General features: G+C 32.8%; 1 protein-coding gene across 1 annotated transcript in view; it reads left to right on the top strand.

Moving 5' to 3' along the window:
* Positions 1-16,687, top strand: part of LOC149063875 (fatty acid synthase-like) — a 64,737-nt gene that overhangs the window by 5,449 nt on the left and 42,601 nt on the right. Inside the window, exons 3-7 of the mRNA XM_089254593.1 lie at positions 4,275-4,430; positions 4,809-4,979; positions 8,336-8,536; positions 10,234-10,356; positions 14,103-14,333. Of these exons, the coding sequence (XP_089110719.1) occupies positions 4,275-4,430; positions 4,809-4,979; positions 8,336-8,536; positions 10,234-10,356; positions 14,103-14,333 (882 nt within the window). The remainder of the gene's footprint in view (positions 1-4,274; positions 4,431-4,808; positions 4,980-8,335; positions 8,537-10,233; positions 10,357-14,102; positions 14,334-16,687) is intronic.

The raw sequence follows: 16,687 nt of genomic DNA on the forward strand, positions 1-16,687 counted from the left end.
AAATAAAAAACTTTTTTTACGAGCCGCGATAAGTCATCTTTCTGGCCTATAGTATTTAGGAAAATAGTCACTTGGGCTGTTGTTTCCCCCCTCGTGGTATGCTTACGAAAATTTGACAAAAAACAGTTTCGAATTGAATTTGAAATCTAAAATTGTCTGTGCTCGAGTTTTTGTTGTTCTACCTGGACTGGAAGTATTTCTACAATATTTTAATATAAACAGCTGAAAGAATATGCCAATGTTTTGCATATATAATGTTTTTCGCCAAAAAAAAAAGTCAGATTTTTTCAAACACCGCTTGTTCAAGTGTCTTTAAACATTGTGTCTCTCTCAGCACTGAGGCATAGCTGCCAACTTTTGAAAATGAAAATTCGGGAGATTTTCGCGCAAACCCGTATTTTATGCTAAAACCACTCCCTATAGGGATTTTTCCAAATAAAATAGGGATTTTCCAAACATAAAAGTTAAAGCGTAGGGAATAAAATCCCTACTCAAAAACTGAAGTCAAATTAAAATAAGGATTTTACACACATGGAAGTTAAACCCTTGGGAATAAAATTCCTACGCAAAAAACAAGTGAAATTGGAGGCCTAAACTTCAATGATGTAAAAATAAATATTATGTTCAATCAGAAACGCTGTGACCAAACATTCTGCGCGAATGACCCCAAAATCATCGGAAGATGAAGGAAAACACCGTCAATTTTTGAAGAACACTGACTTTTTGTGACACTGATGTTTTTTTTTCACTTCACGACTGATGATGGCAGTCTTTCCATGACCGATGTTTATGTCCGTAACACAACTTGTACAAAAAGGAAAAGTCAGCCCTCTTCTGGAACGTTTGATGAAAGGAAATTCATCGGAATAAGTATCTTTAAAATTGATTAAATATGGTTTTGCTTATCATTATTCATGCTTTGTTATATCGCACGTACGTAACTTCAACAAAAGAAATTTTGACCACATGTGCATCACCATAATCTTCAATTATTATCCAGGACTATTGGCTGCTAAGCCATTTCCCTGCACGATAAGACAAACAACTTTCTTGTTACCATCAGAGGGTTTGTAAAACTTCCTTAAAAAGGGAATTTCCCCATTTACGACGTGTGACGTCATTTCGAAAGGGAAAAAAAAGAGGCTTCATGCCCCACAAGAAATTCCTTAGGGATTGTTTTCATAAGCGGGGATTTTTTTTAATAAAGTAGGGAATGTTTAGGGACAATTAGGGATTTTTGTGATTTTCGTAAAAATTCGGGAGATTTAAGAACTTTTCGGGAGATCGAGCGATGAAGATAAAATTCGGGAGATTCCCGAAAAATTCGGGAGACTTGGCAGCTATGCTGAGGTATTACATGCTTTGGCATAATTTTTTTTAAATTAAAATGCGGAGAAGGAATTTTGGGGCACAAGATATGGGTAAATTTCGGTTATTTTTGCAAAAGGTTCCATGTTGTTGAAGTTAATATTCGAAAACAAATAGCAACTAAAATTGTAAAAGCTCTCGTTCAATTGTGTAAATACGTATATCCAAAGAATTTGAGGGAAAAAATCGAGTTCCTAAAGTGAATAGCAAATGTTTAAATGATTTTTAAAAACGGGGATGTTTCTCATAGGAAAGCATGGGAAGCCATGGTTTGTTTGGGCTTACTTTGTTCTTTAGTAGAGCGATCACTGGCTTCATCTAGCAATCCAGATTCCCCATGCTTTCTCAACGGACGCGCTGGTCGTGTCACCTCCCTCCATGGAGGGGCACGCGCGCTCAATGGGTTTCAGTTTCCCGCTGAAATAATCTGGACGGCTTTGACTTTGAATGTTCAAACTGTTGTGGAACAAAACTGTTATTTGGAAATAATACTAACATATTGAAAACTTCAAATGATAAAAAAACATTGATTTTTAAAAGATATTCATTTGCAGTTTATTATTTTTCGAGGCTGAACAATTTCTTTTAACATAGTTTTTGTGTTGTCTCTATCAGGAAGTCAAAGACGTCCGGATCATTCGAAAACAAAGAGCGGGATTTGACTTTTGTTGTTATTGTGATTGGCAAGCATGAAATTGTTGTTTATTTACCTTATTGTTGTCATTCAGCTAAGCTCGTGATTCAGTTTGCAAGCTAAACATGTCTTTATTTTGAATTAGTAGGTATGGATGCGTGGAATGGGTAAATTTAACACTATGATATTGTGGATGAGAGTTTTACACGTGGATGTATGCTGTATATAAAATGATAATAACCCGATGATATGTGCGCAGACCAGTACCGTCTTAATGCATGGGGCCCACCCGGGTCTCAAAAAAAGGGTGGGGGGGGGGCGATACAAAAAATGGATACCGGTTCAAATTTTCGAGAATTTGCCAGGTAGAGGGCCTTAGAAAAATCACTTGGCACAGGCAGGATCTGTTCAGGCTTTGGGCGAACATGACTTCTTTTAGGGGCCTAATATAGATATATACAGTATTCTTTGAGGCAGAGGAATATGCAAGCTAGGGCATGGAGGGCCTGCCCTCCTCCCTCACAAGATGATCAAAAATCGGCATTTGTTAATATTTTGTAAAAAATTAAAATATTGAAAGGAAATACCAATTTTGGGGCCCCAAAAATTTGTAGGCCCTGGGCGAGTGACCAGAGGTAAATTTATGGTTTTACTTTCTGTGGAAGCTACACAAATTTCGCCGCCCTTCTCCTATTTTAGTCTTATTTGTTTGACCACTCATTCCTCGAATTTCTTGTCCTGACTTCCCTCTGTAAATAGCCAAGTCCCCTCATTTTGTCACTCCCATGCCCACACACGTGCGCTAGGTCACACTTTTTATCTCTCACTAACCTGGTTCCTCGTTCTTGGGTCAATTTTTCTCATTCACATGCTTTCACACTGTCTAGGCCACTCCCATGCTTGCACTCTCTCTCCAGCAGGGCTTAACAAATTGGGAAAAAATTTCAGGCACCAGCAAAATTTCTAAGGAGCTGAGAATGATTTTAAGCTCAAGAAAAACGGTCTTAAATAGAGTCAAACCTCTCTATCTCGAAACTGACAGGATGGAAAAAAATTTTGAGATAGAGAGTTTTCAAGAAGTAAAGTTTTTCTGGTAAAAAAGAACAAACATGGCAAAAAATTCAGTTGATAAAACTAAAAAAAACCGTAATATATTTTACTACATATCAATGAAATTATTGGTTACAGAATCAATTACACATTGAATGTCAATCACACTATGCAAACACACTAAAATATGTTCGAATCTTTTGTGTTCAATTCAATTTATTTAACATACCTTATTTAAAGTAATCTGTAATCTTAGATTAATACATATTTTTCGCTTTTTAAGCCTTCACAATCTCATCTGTACTAGTGAGAGCTGCAAATATTTCAGGCACTATCTTCTCAGTTTGCTTCAGAAAATGATGAAGCATTTTTGCAGAATGTTCGGCAGTTTTCACTGTTACTTTTCTAGTTCCTCTGAATCATCTTCAACCGTATTTTTTGTTACCCGAGTCGAATATACATTCGTCAATAATTTCAGTTTCTGTCAAGGTGCTGCAAGTTTGTAGTGACCTTGGTTCATTTCCACAAAGTCGAAAGATGAATGAGATTTCTAGCTTCAAGTGTGTTTTAGTAATGTTCCAGTGTTTTGAAATTCAAGTGAACCACCAGATCTGATCCTTGATATCTGAGATGACTGATTACAAACCTGCAGATTTCTTGAAGCCATTTTGAATTGTCTGTTGGCTGACTTTTTGCCATGCTGAGCAAGCTATTCACATGGCATCCATCCCCTGTCAATTATAGTATTAGCCCATGTGATTGACAAGATCCATTAACGCAGTGGGCTATAAAACGAATAATCCTTTCTTATCTGTATTTTTGAGATAGAGAGTTTTCGAGAAAGAGAGGTTTGACTGTAATGGTTTTTTTTTTTCTGAACCCCCCCCCCCTCTCTCTCTCTCTCACACGCACACACACACACTGTTTTCCCATGACATGTTAAAAGACACTGTCATGAAATCAGAAAATTTTATGTTGTTATCAAACTGATGTTTATTAGCTTTGGTTTCAACAATATGAGTATTAAGAGAAAGAAGATTGGTAACTGCAGATCTATTTATAACAAAACCATGCTGATTTGTTATCATTAAGATATTATTATCAGTATATTTCTATAAAAGTTTTATGCGTAAATACTATTTTATTTTCTGTAAGTATGCTATTTGAAGTTGCAGCAATGAGAATGACGTGTTTCCAATATATCAATGTTTGCTTCATGCAGGTGTTTTATGTTTGCCATACTCACAAGCTGGTACCTTGAAGACTATAGACAAATTTGATAATGAGTTCTTTGGTGTACCTTCTTGTATCGCCCAGAATCTTGAGCCTGAGCAAAGGATTTTACTTGAAGTTTGTTATGAGGCTATGGCAGATGCCGGTAATTAATTTGTTTGTGTTTTTTTTTTATTTAATCACAAATCATGTCAATGAGCGTTAGAGAAGTTGTAAAATGTTGAGCTCTAAAAAAAAACTGTTAAACAAAATTCTCTGTAATGATGAAAAAACTTTTTATTTGAATAGGTGAAAAAATATTGCGGTGGTTCTCAAACTTTTTTCACCCACAGCTCCCCAAAGCAGTCACAAAGAAAGATATGGCACAGAGAAATGTAGCTCTGAAAATAGTTAGCAATGCCCCTAGGAGCCGCGGCACATACTTTGAGAACTACTGGTTTATTAAGTGGTTTTATTATCACTTCGCTGATATGTTGATGTGTGTTTCTATCTTTTCATCTATCTCTTATTACATTTATTCTAGGATATGATCCCGAAAGTCTACGAGGCCAAAATATATCACTTTATAATGCTAGCTCAAACAGAGATGGGAAAGAAATTTTCTTTCGTTTTGGTGATTTTGATGTTTATACCGGAATCGGTTACCTTAGCTGCTTGCGTGCTAATAGGTGCACTTATGCATTCGATTTTACTGGTAAGTGATATTACGAGTTCTATGTAAAAACTTTTTTTTCATCATTTTGTATGAATGTGATATAATCTTAAAGCAGCCAGTCTTTCGATGTATCTGTTCTATGTGGGAAGCAATATAATAAACTTCAATGTATGCTCAAATCTTTCTAGTTGGATTGGGACTGAAATTACAATATCCATTTTGAAGCAGTTTGTCATGAAAACATTTTCCTACAAGGACTTCCAATTCTTTTTAGTGAACTATATTATGATCAAGCACTTCTTTTTTTCTTTCGCCAATCCAAGGCCTGCCTTTAGTTCTTATCATCGGTGGAAGTCAAACGTCAGAAACTTTTTTTTCTTGGTCACAATAACTCTAATGCTCATTGGTGCCTACTAAATATCTTCTCAAGGTTGGACTAGTTGTCACATGATCAATTTTACCAATTTACAAACAGCATCCCAAAGTGCCTGAAATCTAGGTGTGTTGCACGTTTGTTAACAAGAACAATTAGGGTTGGGAGGTCTGGCTGCTCTTTTCTGCTGGATGATCCGATTTTCTTTGAAATTCATTTTAAAATTAATATAATAATGTAATATATTACAATGTTTCCTGCCATTAGTCCTCCTAAGGGCAGAGGATGATTGGTGAGTGAGTGTTTCACTTTTTGAGTGGCTTTTAGTTAGGTTATCTTTTTGTTTCGTTATGCCAACTTCAATTATAACTATATTTTAAGTGGTTTGTAAGTTAAAATTTTTTTGTAATGTTAATGTGAATATTCCTTTACCATGGTCAAAGTTGTAGTTTAGTTGTTTAAATGGTTTGATTGAAGTTTTTCTAATGATAGTTTTAAGTATGTTTGAATGCTTAATATAGCCTGTCGCAAAAGTATGTAGAAAATCTATGAAACACATATTTTCTGGATGTTATGCCGAGGTGAACGCAGAAAGAAAAGTCACCTGGTCTCCACCGGGACTCAAACCCAGGCCCTCTTGTAAACCGGGCAAGCATACTACCATCTACACTACTGTGGACACGGCCCTGCTTCCTTATTTTGCACACTGTGGCATGAGGCGCTGAAATAGAGGCATTAGTAGCCGCTCTTAACTTCAGCAAATGGCCTCTATGTGAGACGGTAGAGAGAGAGATGGATGGTTTTTTTTTCACTTTTGACACAGTATTTTGAGTATGCTGTACATACTTTTGAGACAGGCTTTTTTGTTTTTTTAATTTCCATTAATTTAGTTCTTGAGCGAAATTCTGTTAAAAAATCGTGAAAGGGATTTACCAACCTGAGGTTTATGTGTGAAAAATTTGAGATCAAAATGTGAAAGGTCTGATTTGTTATTTGAGAAAAATGATTGTCTATATACTTTTGCCAGTGGCGCTGGAGCCAGGGATTGTGTGGGTACTTGAGCACCCATGGAAATTGGTAGCAAGGGTCCAAGCACCTCCAGAATTTATTCAGAAATCAAAATTTCCCATTAAACTTAAGATAAGTACCCACACGGTTGAAACATTTTGACGCCTATGACTTTTGCGACAGACTGTTTGTGTGATTAAAGTAAATTGTGGTTGCCAACGTAATGTCTTTCAAAGTTTTTCAGTGAGTGTGTTTGACTTGATTTAATTTATATATGTTCCTGTTCTGATGACACAAGTTTATCCAGTTACACAAAACAAAGTGATATTGTTTCATCAAATTTGCTTACTATGTACAGTAGATCCTGTGCTTATAACCTTTTTAAAAAAAAATTGTATAAGCTGGAAAACGCTTGAAAAAGAATTGTGTGGGATCACGAAAATAAGTTGTACTATGTGAGAAAATGTTCTAAGTGGGATCGTTATAAGCAGATCGACGGTACTCTATTGCAAATGTCTGAAATTGTAGATTTTTTTATATTTAATTTTTTTACTGCAAAGGCATTTTTTGCAAATCAGTTGATGGGAAATTGAATAGAAAATTTGCTATAACAAATTAAGGAATGTTATTTTAATAGCGTTATCAAATTTTACACTAAGAATAAATATTCAGTTAATTGGTTTTATCCATTAAAATAGTATTTCAGTTCATCCAATTTTTCTTATTTTAATATATAGAAATGAGGTGAGGCTAGGAAAGATTACAACAGAACTGCTTTTAACCAGATCTCTCCCTACACAGGTCTTGGAAAATTTAGATTTTAATGTTACTTATTTGATGTTTTAGTGATCATATTTATATTACTACAGTATGTGTGTACAATCATTCACAGTATGTAATTATTCAATACTTGCTCTGTAAAGCATAATCCTTTAATTTTTAACTGCAATGCATCAGCTCAATCTTCAATAGTATTTCCGCCAATGCATACCTTTTTTGGGGCGCGAGTGACACAGTGGTAAGATGCTCGTCTACCGCTGTGGTGCCCTACATTATATTATCGCAGGAAGTCCCCTGTCCACAGAAAGTACGATAGACAGTTTGGTCATGTGGGACGAGTACTACTTAGCATGTAAACCCTTTTCACTCCATCTGGTCTGCTGAAGTTGTTTTCTGCTGGTCCCAACTCCGAGTTGCAAATGTGAGCTGACTTCCTATTCAAATTGTGATTTTACCAGCATCAATACCACATAAGTGGCATACAGTGAGCATCAGACCCACAACACATGTATACATTCAATATTCACTATGTGTAGATTTTGGAAGACAGATGACTAACATGCATATCTCTACATACACAATGATATAGGTACACCAAAAATAATTCAGATACAATTTACCTCTTTTGGTTAAAATGGTAGTAAATTGCTTGAATAGTGAAGAACTGAGGTTGTGGATGGTTTGAAAGAAAGTACTTCTGCAATTCTATCCATCAGTTATCTACCATATGCCTAATACATTCAAGGTACCATTCACGCACTTTCAGACAGTTGGAAAGTCTACAAGCAGTCAGACGTGTTTCTCTCAACAAATGTGTTTAATCTTCAATATCCGAGGTATTGGCTGCAGACCAATTTGTTATACAGTAAATATTTTAAAATAAATGTTAAAAAATTCTGATCAGAATTTTAGAATTAAAGAAACATCAATGTTTCTGAATTGTGTTTCTGATTTGTTTTGCGCTTGTTTTAATCTTCTCTTGTTTAAAGTGAATTCTCTCTAAACTGACTCGTCTTTTATAACAGTCAAGAGTGGTTTGACTTAACTGGTTTATGTTCTTATCTGGTATCTACTTTCCAATATCCAATCATATTGCATTTAAATTGTTTGCTTGAGTTGGTGTCTGTGTTGTGTATCATGATATTATATTTATCTTAATTAACTTTTGAAAAAAGAAAAAGAGAAAAAAAAACCAACCAAAAAATATATTATTAATGTTTTTTTACCATCACAGGTCCCAGCTTTGTTGTGGATTCTGCATGCTCTTCTTCAGCTTGTGCTTTGGACATTGCTATCAGGGACTTGAAATATGGGCGTTGTGAGGCTGCGGTCGTCAGTGGCTCCCAAGTAACTTTGAACCCTGAAATGAATGCTGGTTATCTTATGTCAGGAATACTTTCTAAAACTGGTTTTTGCAGACCATTTGACCATAAAGGTAAGTAAATTATTATCTTTGAAAGGGTTATTAGGAGAGCAAATGATGATGGGAAAATATGAAATTAGATAGGTACTTGAGGTATATACAGTCGAACTTGGTTAATTCAAAGCTCAAGAGGACAGCAAAACGTTTGAATCATCCAAAATTTGAGTTATCCAATTAGTCTACACAGGATCCATAAAATGACTACAAATTGTTACTTAAGCATCAATATTCACATAGGATTAATAATTGATATTAGTTGCTTCATTATTTCCCCATTTTCTGTAATTGGTATCACTGTAGAATTTCTTAACTATATGCTGAAAGCCTGATTTACAGAAACAGCTACTGATCATCAGTTATGAAAATGTTTCCCAAATTTTGCTAATCATTTGTATGGTATTAGGGAAATATATTTTCATTAGAATTTATTAGAATAAACTGTTCTGAAGATGTCTGTTTTTCCAGAGGTTTAATAACACAATTCATATCAAGTGGTACAAAATTTGATGCATTCTAGTTGAACAATGCTAAAAATAAGCATCAAATTATCGAACCTCCCCCCCCTAAAAATTTACAAATTATCATTTGGAATTCTTTCTATACAGATAGCGATTTCTGAATTACTCGCTTGTCATCCAAATAATTTTGGTCGATCAATTCAGCATGGATAATCTTTTCACAAATTTAGATTATGTGGTTTTGCTTACTTCCAATCATCAGAAATAGTAATTTTTTTAACTGAGTTGCTAAACATAAATATAAATCTAGTGCAAAAAAGAAAATCAAATTCTGACATGCATTTTGACATACAAAGGGTACCGTTTTCAAAGAAGGTTTGTTCCTTACTGGTCAGACAATTTCTTACATGTTGCTAAGTGTGGACAGAATGTTAGCATGGACCAAAAGTTAAAGTGAAAAAAAGGCATCTGTTGTGCACCTAAATTCAGAAACATTGATGTTTCTTTAAAAAATTCTGATCAATTTATTTTCAAAGATTTACCGTATAACAAATTGGTCAGCAGTCAATACCTCGGATATTGAAAATTAAACACATTTGTTGAGAGAAGCAACGTCTGACTGCTTGTGGACTTCCCCAACTGTGCATTTGCTCATATCAAAATTTTTTCCCCTCTAACTTCAAATCCTCTAAAATACTTGAAAAAAAAATCGAATTCAACAATAAATTTGATCATTCGATTAAATAGAAAACTCGAACGGAGTTAAGTAAGAGTTTGAATTATGTGAAATTCGAATTAACCAAGTTCCACTGTATATATGTTTTGGTACATGCGATAAATTGAAGATTACACATAATCATCAGATTTATCACATTTACCATAACATATATATATGTATGAAAATTTACTTTCCAATAATTTATAAATACATGAGTGATCATTATGGCATTATGGTTGTTTGTCTATGAGAAAGTGTCATCTTTAAAAAAATTCACTTTTTTGAAATAAAGTTTATTTATATAAAAGATGTTCATTTTAAATTAAAGATTTTATTGTTTTTAATTTGAAATTTTCCTTATGAGTTATTTATTGAAATAAAACAATGATCAGAATCTCAAAACTTTCCATTTATTTTTAATTTATGCAGTTTCATGAAAGGAAAAAATTGTAAAATTAAAATCAGGTAAATTTAATATTTTTTATATTTTTATGTATGTGTGTGCGCTAATAAATAACTATACTCACTTGTAGCTGATGGGATGGTTCGTTCTGAGGCTGTTGTAGCATTGTTCTTACAAAAAGCTTCATCTGCTCGTAGAATGTATGCCAAAATTATAAGTGAGGAGCTAATTTCAGCTGGATATGTTCCTGGAGGTAAATTTTTTTTTTTTCAATTACATTTGTACAATACTGCAAGTACGATAATTTTCTGTGGTAATTCTTGGTGTTTCCTTTCAAATGGTATATAATTTGAGCAACAATAATTATAAAACATGAAAAGAAATATTAAAAAATTATGCAGTTTGTGAGGAAAAATATTTCATTTACATTAGCTGGAAATTGCCCATATCAAAAGTGTGTTTTTAATTTATAAAATGATGGTTCTTTGATGATATCTCTAGATTTTTGAAAAAATTACGACAACCTTTGACAACAAGTAAACTAGATACAGTCAATTCGCGATAAGTTGAACTCTGATAACTCAAATATCTGTTTAAGTCAAAGGTTTCACTAGGCCCCAGAACTTTTACCATACTTATTGTCCATACTTACAGCATTAAAATTTTCCCTTATAACTCAAAGTTTTCTTCCTTCCAGTTGAAGTTTTCGGTAATGAGAGAAATTTAAAAAGCCATAGAAATTAGCATTTACCAATAGAATTCAGCATTTAGCAAAATAATTTAGCAGATTCCTTTGTCTGTTTACAAAAAGTTCTTTCAAAAGAATTTCTCGCATGGAAGAAGGGAATAAAAAATAAAAATAAATAAAAGAGAGAAGAAAGACAGTCAGACATCACTATTTTTTTGACAAAAAATAATTTTGTATACGCTTTATTTATAATTTGTTCCATTTGTACAAGTATCATGTGTGACGTTTGTTTTTATAATACAGTAAGTATGCTAGTTCATTTCTAAATGTTATCGTTCAATAATTAAAATAACTTATCTTTTTTGAATTTCTTCATCTACAATAGTTTGATGATATACTAATAATACTAATACAATATTCTTGAATAGCGCTATTATATTTTAACAAATCTTTCTTTTTCCCCACTCTTGAAATTGGAATTTCCAATGTATCAAACTAACGATAACTTGGTTTTTTGTACTGCACATTGGACTTATCAAGATTTGAGTGTAAATCACAAAAAAACATATTTTGCTGAGCTGCAAACCTGTTATTATGATTGAATTATATCATCAATAGTCTCGCTAGTGAGCATTGAAAGTAAAATGGTAAAAACAGCGATTTTATTTTCCAAACGAATGAATAAACATAAAAAGGGAAGTTTTAAGTCATACATGATCAATCCATAGTCCACAGGACAAATATGGCCATCTGAGTCATCTGATGTGGCCCATGACAAATAACCTAACCACTCAAGTTAAGATTATAAGAAAGATTATAATCTTTCGTGGGCCACTTGAGTGGTTAGGTTATTTGTAATTTATTAGGTTTATTAAATAACTTAAGTGGCACATTTCCAAACTATTTCAGTGGATTGTGGCACATTTTTAGATTATTTAAGCTGCCAACAGCCCATATCCAGATCACCTAAGCGAACCCAAGCATATATCCAAATCATTTGAGCAGCCCACAGCATACTTTCAGATCACCTGAGTGGCTCTTGGCACATTTCCAGATCTTTTAAATTGCCTGCAACATATTTTCAGATCACTCAATTGGCCACAGTCACATTTTGAGATCACTTGAGTGTCTTGCAGCAAGCTTGCTGATCACTTAAGGGGCTGGTGTCATTTTTATAGATCACTTAAGTGACTCTTAATGTATTTACAGATCACTTAAGTGACTCTTAATGTATTTACAGATCACTTAAGTGACTCTTAATGTATTTACAGATCACTTAAGTGACTCTTAATGTATTTACAGATCACTTAAGTGACTTTTGGTATATTTACAGATCACTTTAATTGCCTGCAACTCATTTCCAGACGGCTCAAGTGCCATACATCACTCTTTCATATCATGTGATTTCCCCACAGCCCACTTTCACATCACATGGGTGACCCGAGCACATTTTCAGATGACCTGAGTTGCATTTCCAGATCACTTAAATTGCTTGCGATACATTTTCAGATCACTCGACTGGCCACAGTAGCATTTTGAGAGCACTTGAGTGGTTCACAGCAAGCTTTCAGAACTTACAAGCTTAATTGAAACAATTTTGCTGCTTCTAGTTTTTATCTTATAAGTTTAGTAGAACCTCTAACCACCATAGGATCAAAGTTTTGATTGTTAAAAAGGTTGAAACGAATGCAAAATTAATTATACATGTATTCTGTATTAAATTAATAATAAAGAATTGAAAATGTTCAGGTTTTTTTTAAATTTTTGTGTAGTTTTTGCTGATACAATTATTTTGGTTGGCTCAGCATGACCTTGTGGGTTTCTCCACCATTAAAAGCCAAAATCCAACCAATGTTTTAATTAATCAAGAGGAAATTATTGAAGTTGAATTCGTAATAAAATGAATACACTAGAATCTATAATCCGAAGTGAACGAGACCGAGACAACTTTGGAGGTGTGCTCGATATGAGTGTTATATTTTTTTACACTTTGAACTATAGAGCAGGGGTCTTCAACCTTTCATACCCAAGTGAGCCAAAATCAAATTTCTCATGAAAGCCGTGGGTGACCAACTAATGTAATTTAGTGACATCTTAATAGAAGGCTAAGATCTAATCTTAGGCCTCGAGTTAAACAAGGACAAAAATAATTGAAGACTTTTATTCATTCTGAAATTATTTCTTTTATTAATTATCAGTTTAGATTATTTCTTAAATAATTTTTTTTCACTGATTCTGAAAATCTTTTTTATTGATTTACGATTAAATTAATTAATTCTGAGATTAATTTTAATTTGTAATCACTTTAAATGATTCTATAATTATTTATTGTGATAATTGTGAAGTTATTTTCTTTCTCAATATACCTTGAAATAATTTCTTTCAATAATTATGCAATTATTCTTTTATTGATTATAAATAATTTCTACAAGAAATTATGAAATAATTTCTCTCATTGATTTGTAAGTTATTTTTTTCACTAATTCTGAAATTACTTGTTTCGAAAATTCTGAAGTTATTTCTTTTAGTAATTCTTAGTTGTCATCAATTTGTTCTGGAATTTCTTTCATTTATTCCAGAATTATTTCTTCCATTTATTCTGGAATTATTTCTTTCAATTATTCCAAAACTATTTCTTTCATTAATTCCAGAATTAATCCTTTTTTGATGATTTTAACCATTTTCTGAAAATAATCAGCAGGCCACCACAAAAAAGCTCAAAAGGCCATGCGTTGAGTACCCCTGCTGTAGAGGGGCCTGTGGAAAATTCAGGTTCGGAGACCCCAGTTTAAGTATCAAGACCTCTTTCTAACTGGAATTACTCTTGTTCATGGGGAAAATGAAACAAAACTCGTTCTGTGTGAAAAACAGGGTTTGAAAAGAAATTTTTAAAAATTTCCTGCATCTCGGATTATCTGAAATCTCTAGAGTTTCGAGACTCTGCTATATAATTATATGGGTAAAAAAACAAGATTGAACTAATTTTATAGCTGTAATCACAGTAAATTTTTCGGGATGATAAAAAATTATATTTTTTTCATTCACAGATTCTGTCATTAGTGTATAATTCGGAATTGATAAAAGAAATAATTCTGAATTAATGAAATGTATAATTCCAGAAAAAAAACCTTTTTTTAAAACACATAACTTTAAAAGGGAAATTACAATTTATTTGGTTGCAGTGATTCTAGAACATTATGTGTTTCTCGCTGACTAATGTGTCATAGTATTGCTTAATCAGTACCATGTACATCTTACTGATGACTTAGTAAGTAGTGAAATTATTGATTATGTCGGTGTAATTTCTATAGGTGTCTATGTTCCTTCAGCTGATGCAGAAGTTGAATTATTTAAAAAAACTTTGAAAAAGGGTAAAATCAGTCCCATGGATATCGGATATGTAGAGGCCCATGGCACTGGTACTCTGGCTGGCGATCCAATTGAAGCAAAAGCAATAGACACTGTGTTTTGTAAAAACAGGAAGGAACCACTACTGATAGGGACTGTAAAAAGCAACATGGGACATCCAGAAGCTCCAGCTGGTAGGTGAAAATTACCTTAACGAATCGTACGGAATACAATATATTGTATACTCTCTATGCTTGCTCATCATAAGTTTTTCACATTCATGACGATATATACTATGTTTCCAAAAGTCTGTCCTTTTTAGAGTTTAGGCATTTTTTCAAATTTCTAAAAAAATACTAGATGAATCGTTCTGAAATTTCAGTCATATATACCCTATATTAATACTCGTACCTATTTCCAGTGAATATTTAGTCACGAGTGCATTCAGGGGACTGACAAAAATTAAATAAATAAATAAAAGTTTTTGATCAACCCTGTAACAAAAAAGCTGCAAATGACTTGCAATTAAAAAAAAAATATTTTACTGACTTTGTGTGCATTACTTTGCATGCATTGTGGATTTTCTGGAGAATAGCATGTATATTCACAAAAATATAAATGTTTTCCATAAAAATTTCAATTTTCATCTCTTGATTTTTGCTCATAACATGCTGAGTTTTCAACCAATTTTTACCAAATTTCTAAAAAACTTGACACTATACATGAGATATACTGTACAGAAATTTTTTTAAAATGCAACAAATCATCATACAATGAGATATGAGTATTTTTAGTACACAATTATAAATTGTTCATGCATAAGGAATAAATGTTTTTTCTTCATAATTTGATGGCCAGATATATAGTGCAACTTATATGAAAATTCCAGCTGAATGTCGTGAAAATTCAGAAATATATACACAGTATTGTGAGCTGTAATTTTGAAACTTGCTGAAAGTAACTGAATAATAGGGGATTTTCCACAAAATGGTATTTTGATTATTTGCTGCTATTTCATTTTTGACTTCAAGTTTGTTTTGACATCATAAATGTGTGTTATGCTAAAGCACTTCTCTTACATAGCATATATCAGACATGCGTCTTGATTTATTCATATACAAATACCAATACAACGCCACAACAGGCAAAATGCCCAACGAGGTGGCTGAGAAAAAGATGCCCATAAAAATATGGATGTCATATATTTCCAAAAAATATATAGCAACCCAATTAAAAATGTTATTAACAAAAATTATAAACAATATATACACGTGATAAATATTATACAATGCCCATAAAGAATACTTATGGTTGTCTTATTCTAAGAATGGATAGCTTCTCGATTTACCCCAACATGTTTATCGTATTTCTTTTTAAATGTGTCAACTGTGTTACAATTTACTACTTCCGGGGGTAAGCTATTCCATTTATTAACAACCCTATTAGAGAAAAATTTCCTGCGACACCATAACCTTGCATTGTCCCTCACCAATCGATACTGGTGTCCCCTTGTAAAAGCAGTCGATTGGCAGTGTACTAAAATGCTGTTATAATGCTGTTGGCTTATTATCAAGATAATCAAATAACAGAAAATAATTGTATGCTAATTTGTGGAAAACCCCTTATCATTTAGTTACTTTCAACAAGTGTCAAAATTTCAGCTCGCAATGTCACATATCTTTCTCAATTTTCATGACATTCAGTTGAAATTTTCATATTAGTTGCACTATACATCTGGCATTCAAATTATGAAAAATAAAATTTATATCTTTTGTGCATGCACATTTAATGAGCATTTGCTAAAAATACTCATATCTCATTGAATAATGAATTGTCATATTTTAAATTTCTACACAGTATGTCTCATAAATAGTGTCATGTTTTATGTAAATTTCGTAAAAATAGGTTGAACAAAACTTGGCATGTTATAACAAAAAAAAGCATGAGAGGAAAATTGGAATTTTTATAGAAAACAGTATATTATATTTATATATAATATTTTTGCTAATATATATGCTATTCTCATGAAATGCACAGAAGTATTGCACAAAGTTTGTTCGATATTATTATAAAGTTCCAAGTCATTTGCAGCTTTTTCTGATACAGGGTTGACCAAATACTTTTTTTTGAATTTAATTTTTTTGTCAGTACCCTAAATGCACTTTGGACTAAATTTTCACTGAGAATGATGAGTACCAATATATGGTATATTGGTATATATGGTATATATATGTTAAAAAGTTCAGAATGCCCAGTATATTTCTAGAAATTCGAGAAAATGTCAAAAAACTCTGAAAATGACACTGACTTTTGGAAACACAGTACAAGTAAAGTGTGAAAATCTTTTTAAAAAATTTATATACACTCTCCCGATTAAGTAACTACATATCTAACTATTGTGCTTACTTATTTGATTAGGTTTTAAAAAGTTTATTTTTATCTGTGAGTTTTATTTCGATTCATAAGTGATGACATAAATGAATTACAGATACAAACTGATATGTATCATATATTACAAAATACAAATTCATATGTATCAAGCTAGCAT

This window comes from Pholcus phalangioides, unplaced genomic scaffold (genome assembly GCF_987345545.1).
Source record: "Pholcus phalangioides strain wild (caught in Gottingen) unplaced genomic scaffold, Ppha-v1.0 ptg000042l_1, whole genome shotgun sequence".
Lineage (NCBI taxonomy): Eukaryota > Metazoa > Arthropoda > Arachnida > Araneae > Pholcidae > Pholcus > Pholcus phalangioides.